This window comes from Petaurus breviceps, unplaced genomic scaffold (genome assembly GCF_028583685.1).
Source record: "Petaurus breviceps papuanus isolate PSGF00001 unplaced genomic scaffold, PetGlider_PUasm1.0 91023, whole genome shotgun sequence".
In the NCBI taxonomy this organism is placed as follows: Eukaryota; Metazoa; Chordata; class Mammalia; order Diprotodontia; family Petauridae; genus Petaurus; species Petaurus breviceps.
In genome coordinates this window covers 5,186,319-5,208,652 of record NW_027187398.1, presented here as the reverse complement: position 1 = coordinate 5,208,652, position 22,334 = coordinate 5,186,319, and the positions used below count along the sequence as shown (strand labels likewise).

Here is a 22,334-nt window from a genome sequence, read left to right as displayed (position 1 = left end):
TGTCTAGCAGGTGCTTGATCCCTTGGTAGAGGGAGTTTCCTTACTGGGAGGGAAAAAAATTTCTCCACTCAAGTCCTAGTCCGATGTCTCCTCACAGCACAGAGAACCCAAGAAACCTCCTTGGGTTCTCAAAGATTACCCCAATAGAATGTGAGTTCTAGCAGGTCCTACCAGAGCTGGCACACAGTAGACACTTAAATATTTGCTGATTGATTAGTTTGATTGATCAAAAGCTTCAAGAACAGGCCTAGTAATAGACTGTGTCTGCTATCTGAGGATCAGCTTAGCTAAGATCAGAAAGGATCAACAACACCCTTGAAAACCAACTATTAATAGGGCTTTTTTCATTGGTACCAAGAGTGCCTATCCTGATAAAATAAGAGATCCAATAAATACAGAAGTAATTTAATGCACAGCAGTACTTTCTATACACAATGTTTATTTAAGACTCTACATAAGGAGGTAAAGAATAGGGAAACTGAGGCCCAAAAAAATGAAGCTATGCTCTCCAAGGTGTCTGAGACAGTGACTTGAGAATCTTAAGCCTTTGATAAACTCAACTGTTCTATTAATACTTTTTGCACAGTCCTGCCTCTATATTCCTGGAATACCTCTCTCTATTCTCACCTGTTGAAATTTTACCCACCTTTCAAGGCCCAACAGAAATGTCACTTCCCCTATGAAGTCTTCCTTGATTCCTGACCCACTTCCCAAATCTGGATGTGATCTCTCCTCCCTGCAAAATCTCACAAGGCTTTGTACCTTTCTGCTGAATTTAATCATTCTGTATTCTAGTCCTTTGTGGACATGTCTTATTTTCTCTACTAGACTGTCAGCTCCTTGAGGGCAAGAATAGGCTTTTATTTCTGAATCTTCCCTAACCCCAGCACAGTGCTCTGCACAAATCATATAAATGTTGGTTGTATCATGTATTCTTTTCCTGTCCAAGCATGGAATAGTTACTTAATAAATATCTGTCAATTTACTGAATCAATCTAGGACTGTACTTCATGGAATAAAAGATATAACGGTGCCTGCTACTTATAAGGACACATTCTAGGCCAGGAACACCATGCTAAGTGAGAGTTGGGAAAACCACTTAAGTAACGGAGGTTATGCCACATTAATCATGAAAGGATAGGAGTTACAACTCCTTTATATGATACTTCACAACTTTTTACAATTTAATTCAACAAACATTATTTACTTCTTGCTGTGGATGCAAAGATGAACTATGATCCGTTTCTTGCCCTCAAGGAGCTTACATTCTACTAAAGAAGTACATACACAAGTATAATTCAAGACAGTGTGTGATGCGGGCAAAAGAGAGACCAAAACAGATTAATCTAAGAAAAGCTGAGTTTCAGCAAGGAGGGAAGCAGTACAAAAATGGCCTTGAAGGATTCTGACAGGTGAGGATGAAGAAAAAGTGCACTTAAAAGGCAACTTGATGTAGTAAAATGGGCACTGGATTTGGGACCAGAGGACCTGGGTTCAAATCTGAACTCTTAATACTTAGTAGCTTTGTGTGACCTTGGAATATGAATGTAAAATGAGAGGATGGACTAGATAATCTCCAAGACTTCTTCTAGCTTGAAATCTATGTTCTTAGGACCTGGGTACATGAGACAACACCTCTAGTCATCCTGATCTAGATCTCGTCACTGGACCCAGATGGCTCCAGAAGAGAAAATGAGGCTGGTGGTTTGCACAGCCCTCCTTCATTTAAATTCAATTCACCTGCATGTCATGGCATCACCTCCCTGGTGTCATGGTCCCTTTCGAGAACAAAGGACCAACAACAAGAAAATACAGAGGGGAGAAAGCCAGCAAGTCTTTTACTATATAATTCTTGTTTAATGGAGGGGGCAAGCCCGTGTATGGCACATAGTCTGCAAGTGAACCGTCAGAGGTTAATTAATGTCAGTGTTAAATGAGGCTAACACCAACATCTGAGCCTCTGCTCTAATCCCCATTCTCTATTACTCTTTGTCCCTAATTGTTTTTCAGGCAGAACAAAAGCTTGTATTCTCAGGAACAATGAATAGCTGTTTGCTATTTTAGAGCTTTCTAGTACAGAGGCTTCCATTCCCACCAGGGGCACTGGGTGGATGAGACCTACAAGAAGAGACTAGAGGGAAGGGCAACACTGAGAAGCTAAATCCCCCACACAGGCGCCCTATTCCTTCATTGTTGTTTCCTGACTTGCAATCCTAGTAAATGTCTTGTTAATGCCATGGGACCACTGTCTCTGTCTAATAAAGCTCTTCCTTAGACACATAGACACATACACACACTCTTTATAATTTAGATCATCTAATCTAAATCACTGTGTGGGAGCTGGGGTCCAGAGAGGAGAACTAGGCCTAACGTCTCAGTTGGTACAAAAGGATCAATTAACAATCATTTATGAAACCTCCTTTGTGTGTCACATATTGTGCAAGGTACTAGGGAAACGAAGCTAAAAACCAAACAGTCCCTGCCCTCTAGTCAGGAGGAACATTTTCTCCATTTTACAGATGAGGAGACTGAAGCTTGGAGATGTTAAATAACTTGCCAGTAGTGACACAGCTAGCATGAGGGCAGAAGTAGGAACTGAACCCAGGTCTTCTAACTCCAAGTGCCTCAGGACTCTTCCTACTACACTGCTCTGTCTCTGTGAAGAAACTGGGTTCTAGTAACCTTAACACCTGAGTCTATATTTAGGGTCTAGGAACACAACCAGGGATATACCCAGGAGTCTGAAAACTATCCAGTTTCTCTGGAATTCTTTTGAATGAAAGGTTCCTCATAAGAGCTACTGGTCATAAATGACAGCATTTAGAAAACAAACAAACAAAAAAACCCTCAATAACTCTAGCAACACAAAAACCCCTTGAATTTAGCTCATGCCTCTCTCTTCTCGAGTGATCAGAACTGCACACTTGCATCACTTCATCTGTCATCATAAAATTTCTATAAGGTTAGAAGGGAGTAAAAATGGAACAAGGATTATTATCCCTCCTTGACAGAGAGAAAAATTGAGGCACAGGGACTTGCCCAAGGTCACAGAGTGAGTCATCAGACACACGGCTCTGACAGGCCCCATGCAGTCAACATTTCAATGTCGGAAGATGAGAGTCAGTTGAGCAAACTTACTTTTTCCGCCTCTGCCTCTCCTTTAACCTGGAGTGATAGATATCTACCACAGCAATCTTCAGGGCTGAAAACACAAAAGCCACAATAAAAATAAATCTATTATTCAGGCTCCCCTGGTCCTTGAAGTCCTCATGACCAAATGACGCATATTTAATCACTAGACAGTCTATCTCTGGAAAGATGAAAATGTTTCTTAAGTCCCTTAAAGTTCTCTAGTAGCAAATTCTAACCCAGAATCCCAGGTCTTCATTCCTGTCCCCACACAGGTACAAACTTGGCTATTTTATAGAGAGAAAATAATAATGGCATCATTTTTCTGTAGAACTTCACCTTAATCTTTCTAGTCATCTCTCTAAGGTAAGAGTAAAAACAGTTTAGCTGTCCACATACAATATAGATAGGAGGCCTGGATACCTTCAGTGCAATAAAGTAATTATATCAGTTGCATCACTGCTTGTATTCTTATAAACCGACAAGTCTTCATTAAAAACCTTCTATGTACCAAGCAATGTGCTTGGGATACAAATACAATGAATGAAACAATCCCTACTTGCAAAAGTATCATGGATTTGAAATAGGAAGGGCTTTTAAAGGCTATTTAGCCCAGCTCCTTCATTTTACAAGGTGGGAAACTGAGGTTAAATATTTGACAGATGGGGCGGCTAGGTGGTTTGATGTGGATCTTTTTTTTGGGGGGGGGAAGGAATGTGGAGAAACAAGGAAATATTTTAGGAGTAAAGCTTTGCATCTGGTTTGTGAAATGTTCCACTCTTCCTAGACTAAAAGCTACTTCTATTCACTTGAACCTTTCCCCTGATATTGCTTACCTCAACCCTTTCCTAGCTAAGATCTTCTGTAAGGCCTTGGGGAAAAGGAAGACAAAGGGAGGTAAGAAAGGGAAAAGCTGTAGTTGGAATTTTTCCAGGTATCAGCACAGACTGTATTTGTACTGGCTGCCAGAGCAACATGGGATACTGGTCATCTATGGATTATTCTTTGTTTTTTCTTTTTTGAGGGGGGAAGGTAAGGCAATTGGGGTTAAGTTACTTGCCCAACGTCACACAGCAAGTTTTTGTGTTAAATGTCTAAAGCCAGGTTTGAACTCAGGTCCTTCTGACTACAGGGCCTGCGCTCTATTCATTATTCCACCTAGCTGCCCCAATCTATGGATTATTCTGAAGCAGATTTTCCATGTCCTTTTCTTCTCTGTGTTTTAGGGCCACTATATTTGTTGGCTCTAGCTCTCATCATTTTTTCTCAAATCTAGTCTATTTCTCCATTTACCTACTGGACAACCCTTCCCCCTCTTTGGATTCCTGGTCATCCACCTTCAAGTTATCATCTAAAGTTGAACTCATTCCTCCCAAACTAGTTTCTCTTGAGATCCCTATTTTTGTCAAAAGGATTCTTTTTGTGCCAGTAACATAAAATCAAAACTTGTCATCTTTGACTGCTCCCTTTTCCTCTATAAGTACCTATTATGGCCTATTGTTTCTTCCTGTATAACCTATCTCACTCTTGCTTCCTCCTTTCCATTTCCATGACCACCATCCTAGACTAGGTGTTCATCAGCATATATCTTAATTACTGAAGTAGTCTCATACTTGTTCTCCATTCCTCTAGGCTCTCAGTTTCTTAAAAGAGCTTCCATCATGTCATTTCCTTATTCAAAATCTTTAGGAGTTCTCCATTACTTGGAGGATAAAGCCAAAACTCTTTAGTCTGTCATTCAAAGCACCTCACAATATGAACCTAACCTACTGCTTCAATTTATTTCCTATCATTCTCTCCAATAAACACTTTGCTCTAGGCAGAATTTCCTTCCTCCTCTTCCCAGAGTCCCTTTATCCTTGCCTCTGAAGATTCCTTTGCTCTGGCTGTTGCTCCCCATTGAATTTTGCCCATCAACATTAAGGCCCAACTGAAGTTCAACTTCATCTAGACTTTAGGAAAACATGATAATTATCTTCAGGTATCTTAAGGGCTACCAGGAGGAAGAGAGATTAATTTTAATTGGTTGGACTCAGAGGGCCAATGAATGGAAATTGTACAGAGACAGCCTTAAAGGTAAGAAAAAACTTTTTTTTTTGGAGGGCAATTGGGGTTGAGTGACTTGCCCAAGGTCACACGGCTAGCTTTTGTGTTAAGTATCTGAGGCTGGATTTGAACACAGGTCTTCTTGACTCCAGTGCTGGTGCTCTATTCACTGCACCACCTAGTCACCCCAAGAAAAAACTTCTTAACAATCAGAGCTGCCAATAAATAAATAAAAATAAACAATTAGAGATGCCCAAAAGTGAAATGGACTGTCTCCAGAAGCCATAACCTCTCCATCACTGCAGGTCTGCAAGCAGAAGTTGGACTATCATTTGTCAGGAGGGATGTGGAAAGGATTCCATTTCAAATTGGATCAGAAGACCTCTAGGGTCTCTGCCAACTCTGAGTTATCCAATTCTTCTTCGTTAGCTTCCTTGATCACTTAACCCCACTGGAACCTTTCTCTATTCTCAGAACCTCTAACATTTACTTAAAGGAATTAGGTAGCATAGTGGATAGAACATTAGGCTTAGTGTCAGGAAGAACTGAGTTCAAATCCTGCCTCAGAATCTTTTTTGCTGTGTGACCCTGAATCACTTAATCATTGTCTGCCTCAGTTTCCTCATCTGTAAAAGAACTATTAATATTTACAGGGTGGTTCTGAGGAGCAAAAGAGAAAACATTTGTAAAGCACTTTGGTAACTTTAAAGTGCTATATAAAATCTAGCTGTTGTTGCTATTATTATTATTTTTTTCTTTTTGGAAGGAAATTGGGGTTGACTTGCCCAAGATCACATGGCTAGTTTTTGTGTTAAGTGTCTGAGGGTGGATTTGAACTCAGCTTCTCCTGACTCCAGGGCCGGTGCTCTCTTCACTGTGCTACCTAACCACACCTTTTGTTGCTATTATTATTGTTATGGGGAACTTAGCCATGTTGTTTTGCGAAGCCTTTTATATTGTTGCCTTGAACACTGGCAATGTTAGTTAATATTTTATATGTCTACATCTTATCTTCCTGATTAGATCATAATCTCCTTGAGGACAGGACAATATGTACTACAAATTTTTGTACCTGCATAGCGTCTAACCCAGGGCTATTTGTACATTGTGGGTCTTCCATAAATACTTATTGAATGAATGAAAAAAGACAAAATCTGATTCTGTTACTTATTAGCAGCTCTGAAAAAAAATAAAGCCTGGGTAGGAAAGAGGTCAACACTATTGTCCAACAGGCCCTTATTTTTCATTATCTATGGACTTAATTTCTCTTTTCTTTCTGTTTCCTATTGCCATAGTTAATGAGAATGGAATGCTTATTTTGAAAGAAGATTAATATGTGAAATGTCCTCAAAGTTGCAGATTTTTAAATCAGCAAGACAAACTCTTGCCAACTCTAGAAGAAACGTGGGGAGGTGGAGCTGGGGGGGTTGATCATGTAACCAATCCATGCTACTCTGAATCATTCTTCTCATTTAGATTTTCATGGATCCTGAAGGCATCCTAAGATTACATTTTCTGGGTAGGTCCTAGAAATATCTTGATGAATTGGTGTCTCCTTAAATAAGTTTTGTGTGGGCTGGTGGGATATTTCCCCCCTTTTTTTGCCTTGAAGGGAGCCAGCAGAGATTTTCTTGCCATTATTAAGTGCCAAAATATTCCCAAAAGAAACAGGGCTGGGCAGATGGCCTATCTTGAGTGCTTTGAAAAACTATAATGTATTATGCACTTAGAAAATGTTATCAAAATTAACAAACAACAGACCAACTTCTGATGTGAGCTAAAGCCTTCGGTTGTGTCTACGGTTTTTTCCCTTTCTTCCCAACACTGGAATCATTTCTTCCAAGGGAGTTGTCCTAGTTAAATGACACAGTCTGGCATGGCCCTCTCCCTAGAGCCTCAAGAACACTGGTAAATTCAAATCACAATCCCTTTGACTTCTCTTCTAAGGAAATTGAGAGGCAAGCTCAAGTTAAGGTGGTATAAGCTTAGTTCATGACAGGAATGAGTCAGCACTCAATATGCACTTTACTTTAGTACTGAATTTTATTGTAGGAAAAAAAAAAGTGACCCAAAGAGAAAAACTAAGACCAGACCATCTCATTAGATTCACCAATTTGGAGCCAACCTGTAATCTCAAAACTAAGCTGGCAAGAAATAGTCGTAATAGTTGACATTTACATAGTTCTTTGAGATTTACAAAGCATTTTACATATATTATGTCCTGTGAGCCTTACAACAATCCTGAAAAGTAGGTAGTAGGAATATTATATTCTCCTTTTATATATGAGGAAAATGAGACTCAATAGAGGTTAAGTGACTCACCCATGATTCTACATCAGGTAAGCAGAGGCAGAGTTGGAAGCCAGGGCTCTCCTGATGCCAAGTCCAGCACACTTTTTATTATACCATATTGCCTAAGGACATCAGAGAGACTGTCCTAGAGACAGCAAATAAGGAAGGAAATACCATTTGGGAATATAAAGCAGCATATCTCTCCATTACTTCATCCTCAGGAGATTTTCAGAATTATAACAAAACTGCTTAAAAGACTAAATGAAAAGTAAGGCCTGAGATTTATATCCTCAGTCATGAAGAAGGGCTGGTCTATTTAAACCACCCTCCTCTGTTCTGGTCCAAAAAGAAAAACTTCTTGAGTTGCCATAGAAGGTTTCTGGAGTTGTAATTTGAAATGCCTATCAGAGTTAAATAGTCACTGCAATAAGCTCTTTGCATTTTGCGGAGAAAACATCAGACCTGGCCAGGCCCAGCTTTTCCATTTTTTAGCTTTGTGACTCTGTATGTCAGTTACTGGTCTCCTCCAAGCCTTAAAAATTTTTATAAATTCCCCAGTCATAAAAATGTAATTTTTTAATTTTAATAGTAAAAAGAGCTCAAGGCTTGAAGGATGAAACAGACCTTTTCAAGTCCAGTTATGACCCATCCTAGCTGTGTAACTCTGGGAACCTGAATGGAAAGAACACTGGACTGGGAGTTAGAAGTAGACCTGAGTTACAATCTCAGCTCAACCCTTTCCTTGCTATGTGATTCTAAGTAATATAATTTCATTTCTTGAAGTCTCAGTTTCCTTATCTGTACAGCACTTGCACTAACCATTTCAGAGGAATCTACTGAGGAAAACACTTTGTAAACTTCAAGGTTTTAGGGGAATTAAAATGTCCATCATGTACAAGTTAGAAAAGAATTTAAATATTTCATTGATGTCTCATTTTTTTCACTGGCAGGATGTTTTTCCCTAGGCTTTTGTCGAGGGATGACCCACAGGAATGACTTTCCTTCTCCTTGGGCAGGCACACATGGTTTCCTGTGCTGCTCTGACAAATAGTGACCCTCTTCTCCCAAAATGGCCCCCACACTTGGCCTTTCGGCAGAGGCGGGCCGGGACAAGGCCTGATCAACATGGCAGCAAGTCGTCCTACCAACCACAAGGGCCATTGCTAGGCCTATGAATGAAGGGCCGGGACTGGATGAAGCAGGGTAAGAATCAAATGCAGGGCAGCAACTACTCCTGGGACTACCAATCCATAGCCAGAAATTTAAAAAGCCCCTATCTGTCCCTCCAGGGACCAGGATGGCAGAGTGAACACTGAATGCTCCAATCTTCCCCCTCTGACCCTGAAAACATAATAATTATTGCCCCAGGGCAAAACCTTAAACAGTAAAGGCTTGGGAACACTAGAGGAAGGGCATGGCTAGGACCCTGCCTCAAAATGGGTAGAAAGCAGACTGCAAAGACAAAGACTCTGGAGTCCTACTATTGTGAGAGAAAGGAACCAAATTCAGAGGGAGACAGTGTTGACTCCACACCCACAGCTGAAGCTTCAATGGGGAACTGGTCTCAAGCACAGAAAGCATTCCTAGATGAGCTCAAAAAGAACTTTGAAAACCAAATGAGAGAGATAGAAGATAAAATGAATAATTCTTTTAAAATCAAAACTGCAAAATTAGAAAAACATTACAATGAAGAAAACAGCTCCTTTAAAAGAAAACTGTGTGATATGGAAAAGGAGCTTCAAAAACTAACCCAGGAAAATAATTTGCTAAAAACTAGAATCAACCAAATTTAAGCAAATAACTCTATGAGGAACCAAGAATTAGTCAAACAAAACATCAAGAATGAAAAATTAGAAAAAGAGGTAAAATATCTCAATGGAAAAATAACTGACCTGGAAAACAGATCCAGGAGAGATAATCTGAGAATCATAGGCCTATCAGAAAATCATGATGAAAAAATGAGCCTGGACAACATCCTCCAAGAGTTCATCAAGGAAAACTGCCCTGAGATACTAGAACCAGAGGGTAAAATAGAAATTGAGAGAATCCACTGGACACCTCCTGAAAGGGATCCCAAATTGAAAAGTTCATGAAATGTTGTGGCCAAACTCCAGAACTACCAGGTAAAAGAGAAAATACTTCAAGTGGCCAGAAAGAAGCAATTCAAATATCAAGGAACCACAATGAGGATTGCACAGGATTTGGCAGCCTCTACACTGAAAGATCAGAGGAAGTGGAATAAAGTTTTTCAAAAGGCAAAAGAGCTCAGGTTACAACCAAGGATCACCTATCAGCAAAACTGAACATATTCTTCCAGGCAAGGAGATGGTCATTCAATGATATAACAGATTTCCAGACTTTCCTGATGAAAAAGCCAGAGCTCAATGGAAAATTCAACTTCCAATTACAAGAAGCAAGAGAGACATAGAAATGTAAACAAGGAAAACACACACATACACACACACCCTGTTATTTAATAAGAGCAAACTGTTTATAGAGTATATTTGAGTATAAATTACACAAAACGACTATAAAAAAACCCTTATTAAGAGCTACAAAGGGACTGCAATGGAAGAAGAGGAAAGAATGAAGTGGAAAAGGGTAAATTATGCCACACAAAGAGGCATAAAAACAATATAGCAGAGGGAAAGAAGGGAGGGAGATGATTTATATATATCATTCATATATATTATATGAGCTTTTCCCTCATGGGTTCTGGTGCAAGGAGGGAATAACACAATCAGTTAAGCATAGGACTCTATGGAGAAGAGACACAAAACATATCATAATAGAGGGAAAAAAGGGAGGGAGAGGAACTCTGCATGAGATTTGTTCCTGTCACTCTTGGTGTGAAGAAGAAATAACATACTACATTAAGTATATCCTACAGGCAGTAGGAGGGGGAAAGGGCTATGAAAGAGGGGGGTGGTTAGAAGGGAGGGAAGAAGTAAGGGGGAAGGGGAGAAAAATATAAGCATAAACAGGGGAGGGAATAGGATGGAGGGAAAGAAATATATAGTAATCATAACTGTGAACATGAATGGAATGAACTCTCCCATAAAATGGAGGCAGATAGCAGAATGGATTAAAAACCATAATCCTACAATATGCTGTTTACAAGAAACACATCTGAAACAGAGGGATACACACAGGGTAAAGGTAAAAGGCTGGAGTAAAGTATATCATGCCTCAGCTACAGTAAAAAAAAAAGCAGGGGTAGCAATTCTTATCTCAGATAAAGCAAAAGCAAAAATTGATCTAATTGAAAGAGATAAGGAAGGAAACTATATCCTGCTAAAATGCACCATTTAGAATGAAGCAATACCATTACTTAACATATATGCACCAAGTGGTATAGCATCCATATTTCTAGAGGAGACAGTAAGGGAATTAGAGGAAGAAACAGAAAAACTATACTAGTGGGAGACCTTAACCTCCCCCTCTCTGAGCTTGATAAATCCAACCTCAAAATAAACAAGAAAGAAGTTAAGGGGGTGAATAGAATTTTAGAGAGGGTAGGTATGATAGATTTCTGGAGAAAATTGAATGGGGATAAAAAGGAATATACCTTCTTCTCAGTGGTACATGGCACATACACAAAAACTGACCATGTACTAGGACATAAAAACCTCACAATTCAGTGCAGAAAGGTAGAACTATTAAATGCATCATTCTCAGATCATGATGCAATAAAAATCATATGCAATGAAAAGGCCATGGAAAGACAGACTAAAAACTAATTGGAAACTAAACAATTTAATCCTAAAGAATGAGTGGGTCAAACAAGAAATCATAGAAACAATCAGTAATTTCATTCAAGAGAATGACAATAATGAGACAATATACCAAAATTTGTGGGTTGCAGCAAAGGCGGTTCTTAGGGGAAGTTTTATATCCCTGAGTGCATACATGAATAAATTAGAGAAAAGAGAGGTAAATGAATTGGGCATACAATTGAAAAAGCTAGAAAAAAAACAAATTGAAAATCCCCAATTAAATACTAAATTAGAAATATGGAAAGGAGAGATTAATAAAACTGAAATTAAGAAAACTATTGAATTAATAAATAAAGCTGAGAGCTGGTTTTATGAAAAAAAAATAAAATTGATAGATCCTTAGTCAATATGATAAAAAAAAAAGAAGAAAACCAAATAATGAGCATCAAAAATGAAAAGGGTGAACCTACCACCAATGAAGAGGAGATTAAAACAATAATTAGGAATTATTTTGCCCAGTTGTATGCACATAAATTTGACAATCTTAGTGAAATGGATGAATTTACAAAAATATAGGTTGCCCAAATTAATTGAAGAAGAAGTAAATTACTTAAATAACCCCATCTCAGAAAAAGAATCGAACAAGTCATCAGTGAACCCCCTAGGAAAAAATCTCCAGGGCCAGATGGATTTACTAGTGAATTCTATCAAACATTTAAAGAACAATTGATTCCAATACTCTACAAACTATTCAGGAAAATTAGTGAAGAAGGAGTCCTACCAAATTCTTTTTATGACACAAATATGGTACTGATACCTAAATCAGGAAGAGATCAAACAGAGAAAGAAAATTATAGACCAATCTCCTTCATGAATATAGATGCAAAAATTTTAAATAAAATATTAGCAAAAAGACTATAGCAACTTATCTCAAGAATAATACACTTTGATCAGGTAGGATTTATTCCAGGAATGCAAGGATGTTTAATATTAGGAAAACCATCAGTATAATTGATCATATCAACAATAAAAGTAGCAGAAACCATGATTATCTCAATAGATGCAGAAAAGGCTTTTGACAAAATACAACGTCCATTCCTATTAAAAACACTAGAAAGTATAGGAATAAATGGAGCCTTCCTTAAAATAATAGGTAGCATCTATTTAAAGCCATCAGCAAGTATTATATGTAATGGGGAGAAGCTGTGATAGTAATGGCAATTAAAGATTCCCCTGTATTGGCTTGGTTTTCAAATTGATTGTATTAAAACCCAGAGCTTGTTAATCCCACCTGTGGGATGGACTTTTTGATGTGAAAAGAAAGTCCTGACTGGGAGGAGCTGGTGACGTAGATTTGGAGAGACACTAGAGAGAGGCGGAAGTTCTTTTTGGAAGCAGCACCTCGTGGAGAGAGACTAAGAGATTGCTGGTGGCCGCTTTGAATTGCCCTGGACTTTTGAGACCTGCCCCCTGAGCTGCCAAGGACTGAGGAGACATGGCTGTTTTGCTGGTACTTTGTCTGTCTGTTTTGATGTTATTTTGCCAGATTTGTCCACTGGTGAAAGACTGTCCTGTTGAAGAAGTCCTGGAACCTGGCATTTGGTTAAGAAGGCCTGAGACTGTCCTGCAGACAGAGAGTGAATACTGTCCACTGGTGAGGGACAGTACTGAGAGTGAATACTGTCCACTGGTGAGGGACAGTACTGTTGTTGCAGGGGTCTGGAGACTGTCCGGCAGACAGAATGAATACTGTCCACTGGTGAAGGACAGTGCTGTTGTTGCAGGGGTCTGGGAGCCTTTCTGTTGGTTCAGAAGCCCTGAAGAAGGATTTTCTTGTTGTATGTTTACAGAAATCCTGGGAGAGGGCTTTGCTAATGTGTTCAGGGGTTCTAGGACTGTTCTACAGACAGAGGATAAATTCATGAAGGGACTGGCAATGTATCTTATGGCCTTGCTAAGCCTTGTCTCTCCAGGAACTAAGATTGCTGAGAACTTGCCTCGTGTCAAGATGAAGAAAAGACCTCCATTTGGGTATTAAGTGCTGTGTTTAAACTTGATGTAACTCTGGGGTAGATTCAATTGTGATCCAGGGGTGGGGAAATTTTGACCTTTTTGTGTTCTATGGTTGAGCAAATGAATGTATTTTACTTATGTTTGGAAACTAATCTCCATTTGAGAAGAGGGGCTTTGTGGTGGACTTAATTAAGGTATAGCCTAGGGGTGGAGAAGTATTTGGAACAGAGACTTTGTAATTGATTGAATGATTGGAAAGTCCTGGGGTGGGGTAGGCCTTGGAGATGATTTAATCACACTTAGTAAATGCTGTATTTTGAATGATGTCATGTTTTGATCTTCTCTGTTCTGGGTTTGTTACTGAATAAAATAGAGAGCACCTATGCTGGTATTTTGAACCTGGGAAGTTGCCTTTCCTTGGCATTACATTACAATCAACAATAAAAGTAGCAGAAACCATGATTATCTCAATAGATGCAGAAAAGGCTTTTGACAAAATACAACGTCCATTCCTATTAAAAACACTAGAAAGTATAGGAATAAATGGAGCCTTCCTTAAAATAATAGGTAGCATCTATTTAAAGCCATCAGCAAGTATTATATGTAATGGGGAGAAGCTAGAAGCATTTCCAATAAGATCAGGAGTGAAACAAGGATGTCCACTATCACCCCTCTTATTCAATGTGATACTAGAAATGTTAGCAGTAGCAATTAGAGAAAAAAAAGAAATCAAAGGAATCAAATTAGGCAAAGAAGAGACCAAGGTATCACCCTTTGCGGATGATATGATGATATACTTAGAGAAGCAAGTAAAAAATTACTTGAGACAATAAATAAATTTGGCAAAGTTGCAGGATATAAAATCAACCCACATAAATCCTTGTCATTTCTGTATATTACTAATGAAATTCAACAGCAAGAGATAGAAAGAGAAAACTCATTTAAAGTTACTGTAGACATTATAAAATATTTGGGCATCTACCTGCCAAAACAAAGCCAAGACCTATATGAACACAACTACAAAACACTTTTCACACAAATAAAGTCAGATCTAACTAACTGGAAAGACATCAATTGCTCATGGCTGGGTCGAGCTAATATAATAAAAATGACAATTTTACCTAAATTAAATTATATATTTAGTGCCATACCAATCAGTTTACCAAAAAACTACCTTATAGAGCTAGAAAAAATGGTAACAAAATTCATTTAGAAGAACAAAAGGTCCAGAATATCAAGGGAATTAATGAAAAGAAATGCTAGGGATGGTGGACTAGCTATACCAGATTTTAATCTGTACTATAAAGCAGCAGTCCTCAAAACTACTTGGTACTGGCTGAGGAATAAAGTAGTGGATCAATGGAATAGATTGGGTACACAAGACTCAGCAGTCAATGACTATAGTAATCTACTGTTTGATAAACCCCCAAAAAAATTCCAGTTTTGGGGATAAGAACTCACTATTTGACAAAAACTGCTGGGAAAACTGGAATATAGTATGGCAGAAACTGGGCATAGACCATTATCTAACACCATATACCAAAATCAAGTCTAAATGGGTGCATGATCTAGGTATAAAGGCTGATACTCTAAGCAATCTGGGAAAGCAAGAAATAGTTTACCTGTCAGATTTGTGGAGAGGTGAAGACTTTATAACCAAACAAGAATTAGAGGGCATTTTAAAATGCAATATGGATAATTTTGATTACATTAAATTGCAAAGCTTCTGTACAAACAAAGCCAATGTAACCAGGATTAAGAGGGAAGTGGAAAATTAGGAAAGAATTTTTATAACCTATGTCACTGATAAAGAACTCATTTCAAAAATATACAGAGAATTGAGTCAAAAGTCATTCCTCAATGGTAAATGGTCAAAGGATATGAACAGGCAGTTTACAGAAGAAGAAATTAAAGATATTTATAAGCATATGAAAAAATGCTCTAAATCACTATTGATTAGAGAAATGCAAATCAAAACAACTCTGAGGTACCACATCTCATCAGTCAGATTGGCTAAGATGACAAAACAGGAAAATGATAAATGCTGAAGAGGATGTGGACAAATTGGAACACTAATGCACTGCTGGTGGAGTTGTGAACTGATCCAACCATTCTGGAAAGCAATCTGGAATTATGCCCAAAGGGCTATAAATAATTTCATATCCTTTGACCCAGCAATACCACTTCTAGGGTTGTATCCCAAAGAGATCACAGAAGTGGGAGGAAGACCCATATGTCCAAAAATATTTATAGCAGTTCTTTTTGTGGTGGCAAAGAATTGGAAATTGAAGGGGATGCCATCAATTGGGGAATGGCTAAACAAGTTATGGTATATGAATGTAATGGAATACTATTACATCATAAGAAATGAAGAGCAGATGAACTTAATATCTACCTGGAGAGGCTTATACGAACTGATGCTGAGTGAGAAGAGCAGACAGAACCAGGAAAAATTTGTACATCATTACAGACACAACGTATGTGTGATGACCAACTTTGATAGGCCGGACTCTTCTCAGAAATGCAAGGCTACAAGTAAACTCCAAAAGACTCATGATGGAGAGAGATGTCTACACTCAGAGAAAGAACCAGAAAGAACAGAATTTGAATGCAGATTGAAGCAAATTACCTGCTCTCTTTCTCTTTCTTGTTTGGTTTCCTCTTTCCCATCGTTCATTTCATCTGTTAGAATCCTTCTTTTCAACCTGACCAATATGTAATGGGAAAGTATCTTCAGATCCTATACCTGATTATATGCCGCCATGGGGGAAGGGAGGGCGGGGGGGGGGGGGAGGTGGAGAAAATTTGAAACTCAAAGAACTGGAGAACTGAATCTTGTAAACTCAAAGTAAACAAACAAATTAATAAAGAAAAAAAAAAACTTGGCCTTTCCCCAGACATCACTAAAGCTTGATAAAGTATTATTCTTATTTTTCTTCCTAAATATTATGGTTTAAGTATATTTTAGGAGAGATTTTAAGTGTGGCTTTTCCGTCTAAAAATTCAGACAAATCAGAGCCCCCCTCAAAATAAGTGTTGGTGAACAAGAGTAATGCCCCATTGTCACTTTCCGTGTTATATTGACAGAAATTATTAATGAGGATAACAATAATAGCTTACATTTATCTAGTGCTTCAGGTTTGCAAAATGTTTTATATAAAATAATCTTATTTGAACCTCACAACAGATGTATCCTAAGGATCATGTGACCTTTCCATCTGACCTGAGGCTGAAACCTTCCTTATGTGCTGTCTTCCCCATTAAAACATGAGCTCCTTGAGAGTAGGGGCTCACATTGTATTTTGTATTTGACTCTATTTGTAACTCCAGCACTTAGCATAGTGTTTTGCACAGAGTTAAGTGATTAACAAATGTTTTATTCATTCAGATATTATAAGCCCTGTTTCATAGACGGGAAAACTGAGGCTCAGAGATATTAAGTGACTTGGCCATGGTCACAGAATTAGATCGGAGGTAGGATTCAAACTCAGGTCTTTCTGATCCTATACCAGATACTTGTTACATTCTACCACGTACATGGTCTCTCCATTATACACATACACACACACACACACACGTTCTCATTATCCACATGGGGACATGTGGTGACCTGAAATAAAGCCAAAAAGATTTTACACAATATCAAGGTGTTTTTAAATGACATTTTACTGTGTCTCCCATAAGGCTGGGCACACTTAGAAAACTCACAGCTTAGGACAGAAAGAAGAATGAGGGTAATGAGTTCAGTTGTCTGACAAATTCTTTCCTTTACTCTTTTAACTTCCAAGACATTAACCTACCATGTTATTTTCTGGGATCTGTGTGGGAAGGACTTAATGAAAAAACATGAAGAGATTGTGTTGGAAAAATTCTATAAATACTCCTGATAATCGGCCCTGTTGTTTGATCTTCTCAGTAAAGTTGAAACTTGTACAAATGGCTTTGGGGGTAAAAAAACAAGAGAGGGAAAGGAACACACAGGGCCAGAAACAAATGGGAGGAGGAGAAAAACTGGAATCTACCCAGAGTAAAATTCATATTCAAAGCCATCTCCTTTTTTTCTTTATAAAGTACATTCAGAGAAAGGCGACTGATTACAAGATCTTGAATGCGTGAATAACTCAGGGACTACCACAGTAATGCAAGCAGAATAGGAATGAGAAGACAGACACAGCAAGAATAGGAATTGTTGGTTCTTGGTTTACTTAAAACAGCTGAGAGAGGGAGAATGAGCAAAAGACCAGACAGAGACTACTGAAAAAAAAAAAACAAACACCATCACCCAACAAGTCACACACACACTGATGCAAGACAGTTGAAATCCCTACTTTTGGGTCTCTCTTTGATCACATGTGGGACCAACGGTGAAGCTTTTTAAATTGCTGGCCCTAAAATATTTTAAGAGGTGGGCAGAAATCAGAGGCACTCCTGCCTACCACAATATATTTCCAAGACTATTCAAAATAGCAGACAACATGTTTCTATTTTTCTAACAGAAGACACTTGCTGCTTCCCTGGGGGAAAAAAACTGACTTGATGGCCACAGAGCAGCCAGGCCAATTATAATCCCTGTTGCAATCACAGCAGTAGAAACCTGTGGGTCAAGTATTCACTGGAAGAAGGGGGCAAAGCCTCTTTAATCTTTTTCTCTGTGACCTCCCTTCTGGAGAAGCACACCATTAATCTGATGGGAGTTGATAGTATGACTAAGTGGATAAAAGCTGCGGTCTTGGTTCATTCCCTAACAATAGGACCTTAGGCAAATCACTCACTTCTGAGTGGGTGGGTGTGGATGAGTGTGTGTATCTCTCTCCCCTTCTATGAAATGTTTTTTTAAATACCTAATCCTACATCCCAGGAATATTGTAAGGTTATATGAGGCAACTAATGTGAGAGAGCTCTTTGGAAGAGCCACAAAAATCCAAGGAATGTATGATATGCCTATGATGCTTCAGACACAAAACCGGGACAAATTATCAACAAGGGTGAGGTATTGTCAAGAGGTAAATGGACTAAAGATCCAAGCTGGATCTCTTTGTGCTACACAAAGGAAGAAGGTAAGGATTAAATGGAGCAGCTAGGTGGTACAGCAAATAGAGTATTGGGCTTGGAGTCAAAAGAGGACTCATCATCCTGAGTTCAAATTTGGCCTCATATATGTACTAGTTGTGTGACCCTAGGCAAGTCACTTAACCCTTTTTATATCAGGTCCTCATCTGTAAAATGAGCTGGGGAAGGAAATGGCAAATCACTCCAAGTATCTTTGCCAAGAAAACTCCAAAATGAGGTCATGAAAAGTAGGACATGACTGAAGTGATCAAACACAGCAAGAATTAGAGACACAGGCCACAGAAGATGGAACAAAGCTGAGATCCATGCCTTGGCCATTTGGCCTCTTCTCTTCCTCAATGTCTGTTTCTCAAATAGGAGAAAGGTAACCTAATGTTAGAGGAATTCCTTGAAATTCTGTTGAAGAAACTCCCATGACTTCATTCTTGCCTGCACTGTGAGGAACCAATGGTGGGAAGTACTTGAGGATTCAAGAATGCCTAAGGCAACAGAAATCTACAGATTCATGAAAGAAAAAAGTTTCATGAAAGGGCACTGACACAAGGAAATGGTATCATGGATAAGAGAGGAATCTTAATAATCAGTTGTATTAAGGAACATAGAATCAGAGGAAAAGAAGCTAAGGATCCCCAGAGTTATATCTTCTTGAAGCAATAATGGCTTCCCTCTTGGTAAAAGATGGGCAGGTACCATAGTAGGTCCTATAATATTCCTCCCCTTGTTCTCCAAACTTTGCAAATGGGGATCACTGCCCCATTTACAGGATCATAAGATCATAGATCTAATAGATCTAGAAGGGACCACAGAGGCCATCTGGTCTAACCTTCTCAATTTTTTTAACCTCATTTTACAGATGAAGAAACTGACTGAGCCACAGGGAAATTAAGCTCAAGGTAATAAAGGCAGTAAACATCAGAACTGGGGTTTGAACCCAGTGCCCTGATCCATTCAAAAGCTAGCACCCCTTCCATTCCATCACACATTCCCTCCTTAGTCCTTTCTGAAAGTCCTTCCCAAGGGGCTAGGATACAATTAATTGTCTCTCCACTGTAACCTAGACTTCCACGATGGAACATTCATTTTTTATTAAATAATAGTATCTTCCATTTAGTTGGCTCTTCTTGATGTCTGCAAAGCACTCTGTATATGCTGTCTCATCAGATGCTCATCACAACCCTGTGAGGTAGGTATTACCTACACTACTCTCCCTTTTTACAGATGAGGAAACTAAGAATAAGAGAGGTAAAGAGACTTGTCCAGGGTCCTATACCTACTAAGGGTCAGGAGATGAACTCAGATCTTCCTAAGTCCATCATTCTTTCCACTAGAGACTGCCTATCTACAATAAACTCCATGAGTAAAAAAGTTCATGAATAAAAGTCTTTGTTGGGGTAGGCAATGGGTGGCTTGGTTTGGAGGCATCAGTCATTCTGCTACATGCCATCAAGTTATTCCTTTTAAGTACTGACCAGTGGGAAAATTTATAAGGAATGCATTTAACAATAACTAAAATTGCATAATGGGGTAAAGCAAAGGTAATAATGCCACTTTAGGTTATGCACCATCTTTTTATCCAAAACACACATACTGACTAATAAATGTCACCCTCTCTTTATTAGCAGTGAAGGGACAAAAGGGAGGTTCCAATGGCTTGCCTAAGATCACCCAATGAGTAGAGGCAAGCCTGGGACAAGGCCACATGTCTCTATTTCCATTGCAGCCACAGGGCCATGGTGGTTCTCAATTCCCATTCTTCAATGGTCCTTGGAAATTTCCCTGAGCTTCTCTTTCTTCTCCTCTGTCTTGTTTCCTCTTCATCTCACATCTGGGAGGGGAGGGGCTGCACAGAGGGAGTTCTCAAGTTGTGTCATGGGAGGAACCATTTCTAAGCCCACCAAGCCCTAAAGCAGGCACCATACCTGCTGGCTCTCATCTTCTTTGGTCTGAGCATCCTTCAAAAGTGTCACAACTAAATGGCCTGCAGTCTCCCAAGCCACCATGGAGGGTGCAGAAAAGAGACACTGAATGGACTTAGGAGTCCAGAAGACACAGGCTCAGGTCGTGCCTCACACATTTACTGATGTATAAAAGGGGTATACTATGTACTGGCATTGGTAAAGGGAGTTTCCTCTACCAATGAAATCATAAATCCAGCTCTTACCTAAATCCTACTACATTGTGCTGAGCACTAACTCAAGTTGAATGAAAACTAGTGATGGAGATGGCAGGAACCTCCTGCCTGGAATATGGACTGGGAATCAATTAGGGCTTTTTTAACCTGCTAACTGCAGTTCTGTCAGTACTAAATTTAGAAGAAGCCTAATAGCACAGTTTATGGGTAATCAGAATGGCAAATCAAATGAAAAAACAAACATACTCCACTGTCACTGTGGTTGCCTTATTACTGTTGAGAAATGACAGTGAGGTGCACTGAGGAGTAGCCACTGGTCTTGGAGTCAGAAAGACATGGGTTCAAGTCTTACTAGTTGTGTGATCCTGGGCAAGTAACTTAACCTCTACGTGCCTCATTCTGCTCATCTGTCATCTGAGGATGTTAAACCTGATGGCTTCTCAGATCATCTCCAGCTCTAAAACTATAATCCAAATATGGCAGCAAGCTCCATTCTCACTAAATGCCCACTTGTGTCATGTTTTCAATCTGTAATTTCCCTTACAACAATTCTACAAAGGGGAAGTTTCAGGGATCCTAAGTCTCACTATACAGAGGCTCACAGAGATTGTCTGCAGTGATACAGCTAGTAAGGGAGAATTTGAACCCATGTCTCCTGGGTCCAGTGTTCGATCCAACCCCCCACCAGCACCCCACCCCATCCTACATCATAAGGTCAGACTCGTGCCTCCCTGGGGTTCAAATTCCTGAAGAACATCTCCCAGGAGGCTGCTTTCCACAAGGCTGCCCTTCTTGTAATGTGAAAGTCCAGGGCTCCAGCAAAAGGAGCTAAGAGTCAGGCAGTGCATGAGGCTTTAACTAAAGTTGATTTGGAAGAGGGGGAGAAATATGAAGGAATCCCACAGGAGGTGAGAAAGAGCAACGTCATGAATCACTGGGACTGAAAAGGAAAAGATACTGATGGGTAAGAAAGAACAAATATAAGGAAGCTGATGGGCCCCAAAGTGACTGGCTGTTAAGCTTTCCTCTTTTAGTAGAAACTGACTCACTTCGTCTTTCTGCAAAGTCATGTAGGAGGGAAGAGGAGGGAAAGAAATTTGCAAAGAAAACCTCTAAAGCTATATGTACAGAGAATTTTTTTTTAAGTTAAAATTTTCATGGAAACTCTCTTGGTCACAGATAGAATCTATCAAATTCCTAGGCTGCTCCCTTGGAGTGAGCAGAATCAAACTGCCCTCCCAGTGAGAGTAGGCCTTAATCCAAAATGCAAAAGTAATTGATGATTCAAAAAGGATCCTTGGGTTAGAGTTTGTCATCTAGCTCAACTATTTATTCATCTCATATGTGTTATGTATTTTCTCATCTGTGTTTACATTGTACACTTCCCCCTCCTTCCTAATAGAATGGAAACTCCTCAAGGATTGTTTTGTCCCTGGTTCTCTACCACTTAACATCGTGCAAGGCAAACAGTAGCCACTAACAAGTGCCTGTTGATTGACAGATTGGGTGATGTGGTCTCCTCCAAGAAGATCTAAGTATGTTCAAAGCAGGGACCCTTGTGTCCCCAACACTTAGCAGAGTGCCTTGGGCATAACCTAAAGGCCTGTTGAATTGTATTCCTAGAGATGAGAAAACCAAGGCCTGGAATGCTTAAGTGATCTGCCCAAGGTCACACAGATAAGTCAGTGAATGATAACTCCAAATCTGTTGGCCTACCCTGCTGCTCCTTCCCACTTAAGGAGCAGCTTTGAAGGAAATGGGTAAAAGAACATTCACAAAAAGTGAAGAGACTGGGGACTGGGGAATTCAGGTCCTTGTTATTTATCAGCTGTATCCTGCTGGATTCTGGACTGCTGGCAAAGAGCACACTGACCTTTGCAGGTTTTTTGAATATGCAGTTAATCATGGATGGGCAGGGGAAGAAGAGGGACAATGTC

General features: G+C 39.3%; 1 protein-coding gene across 4 annotated transcripts in view; it reads right to left on the bottom strand.

The window, feature by feature from the left end:
* Positions 1 to 22,334, bottom strand: part of TADA2A (transcriptional adaptor 2A) — a 64,851-nt gene that overhangs the window by 14,831 nt on the left and 27,686 nt on the right. For all 4 annotated transcript variants that reach the window (XR_011166430.1, XM_069078041.1, XM_069078043.1 and 1 more), the window contains exon 9: positions 3,139 to 3,202. Coding sequence is in view for 3 of the 4 variants with exons in the window: in XM_069078041.1 (XP_068934142.1) it covers positions 3,139 to 3,202 (64 nt within the window). In the remaining variant the exon portion in view is untranslated. The remainder of the gene's footprint in view (positions 1 to 3,138; positions 3,203 to 22,334) is intronic.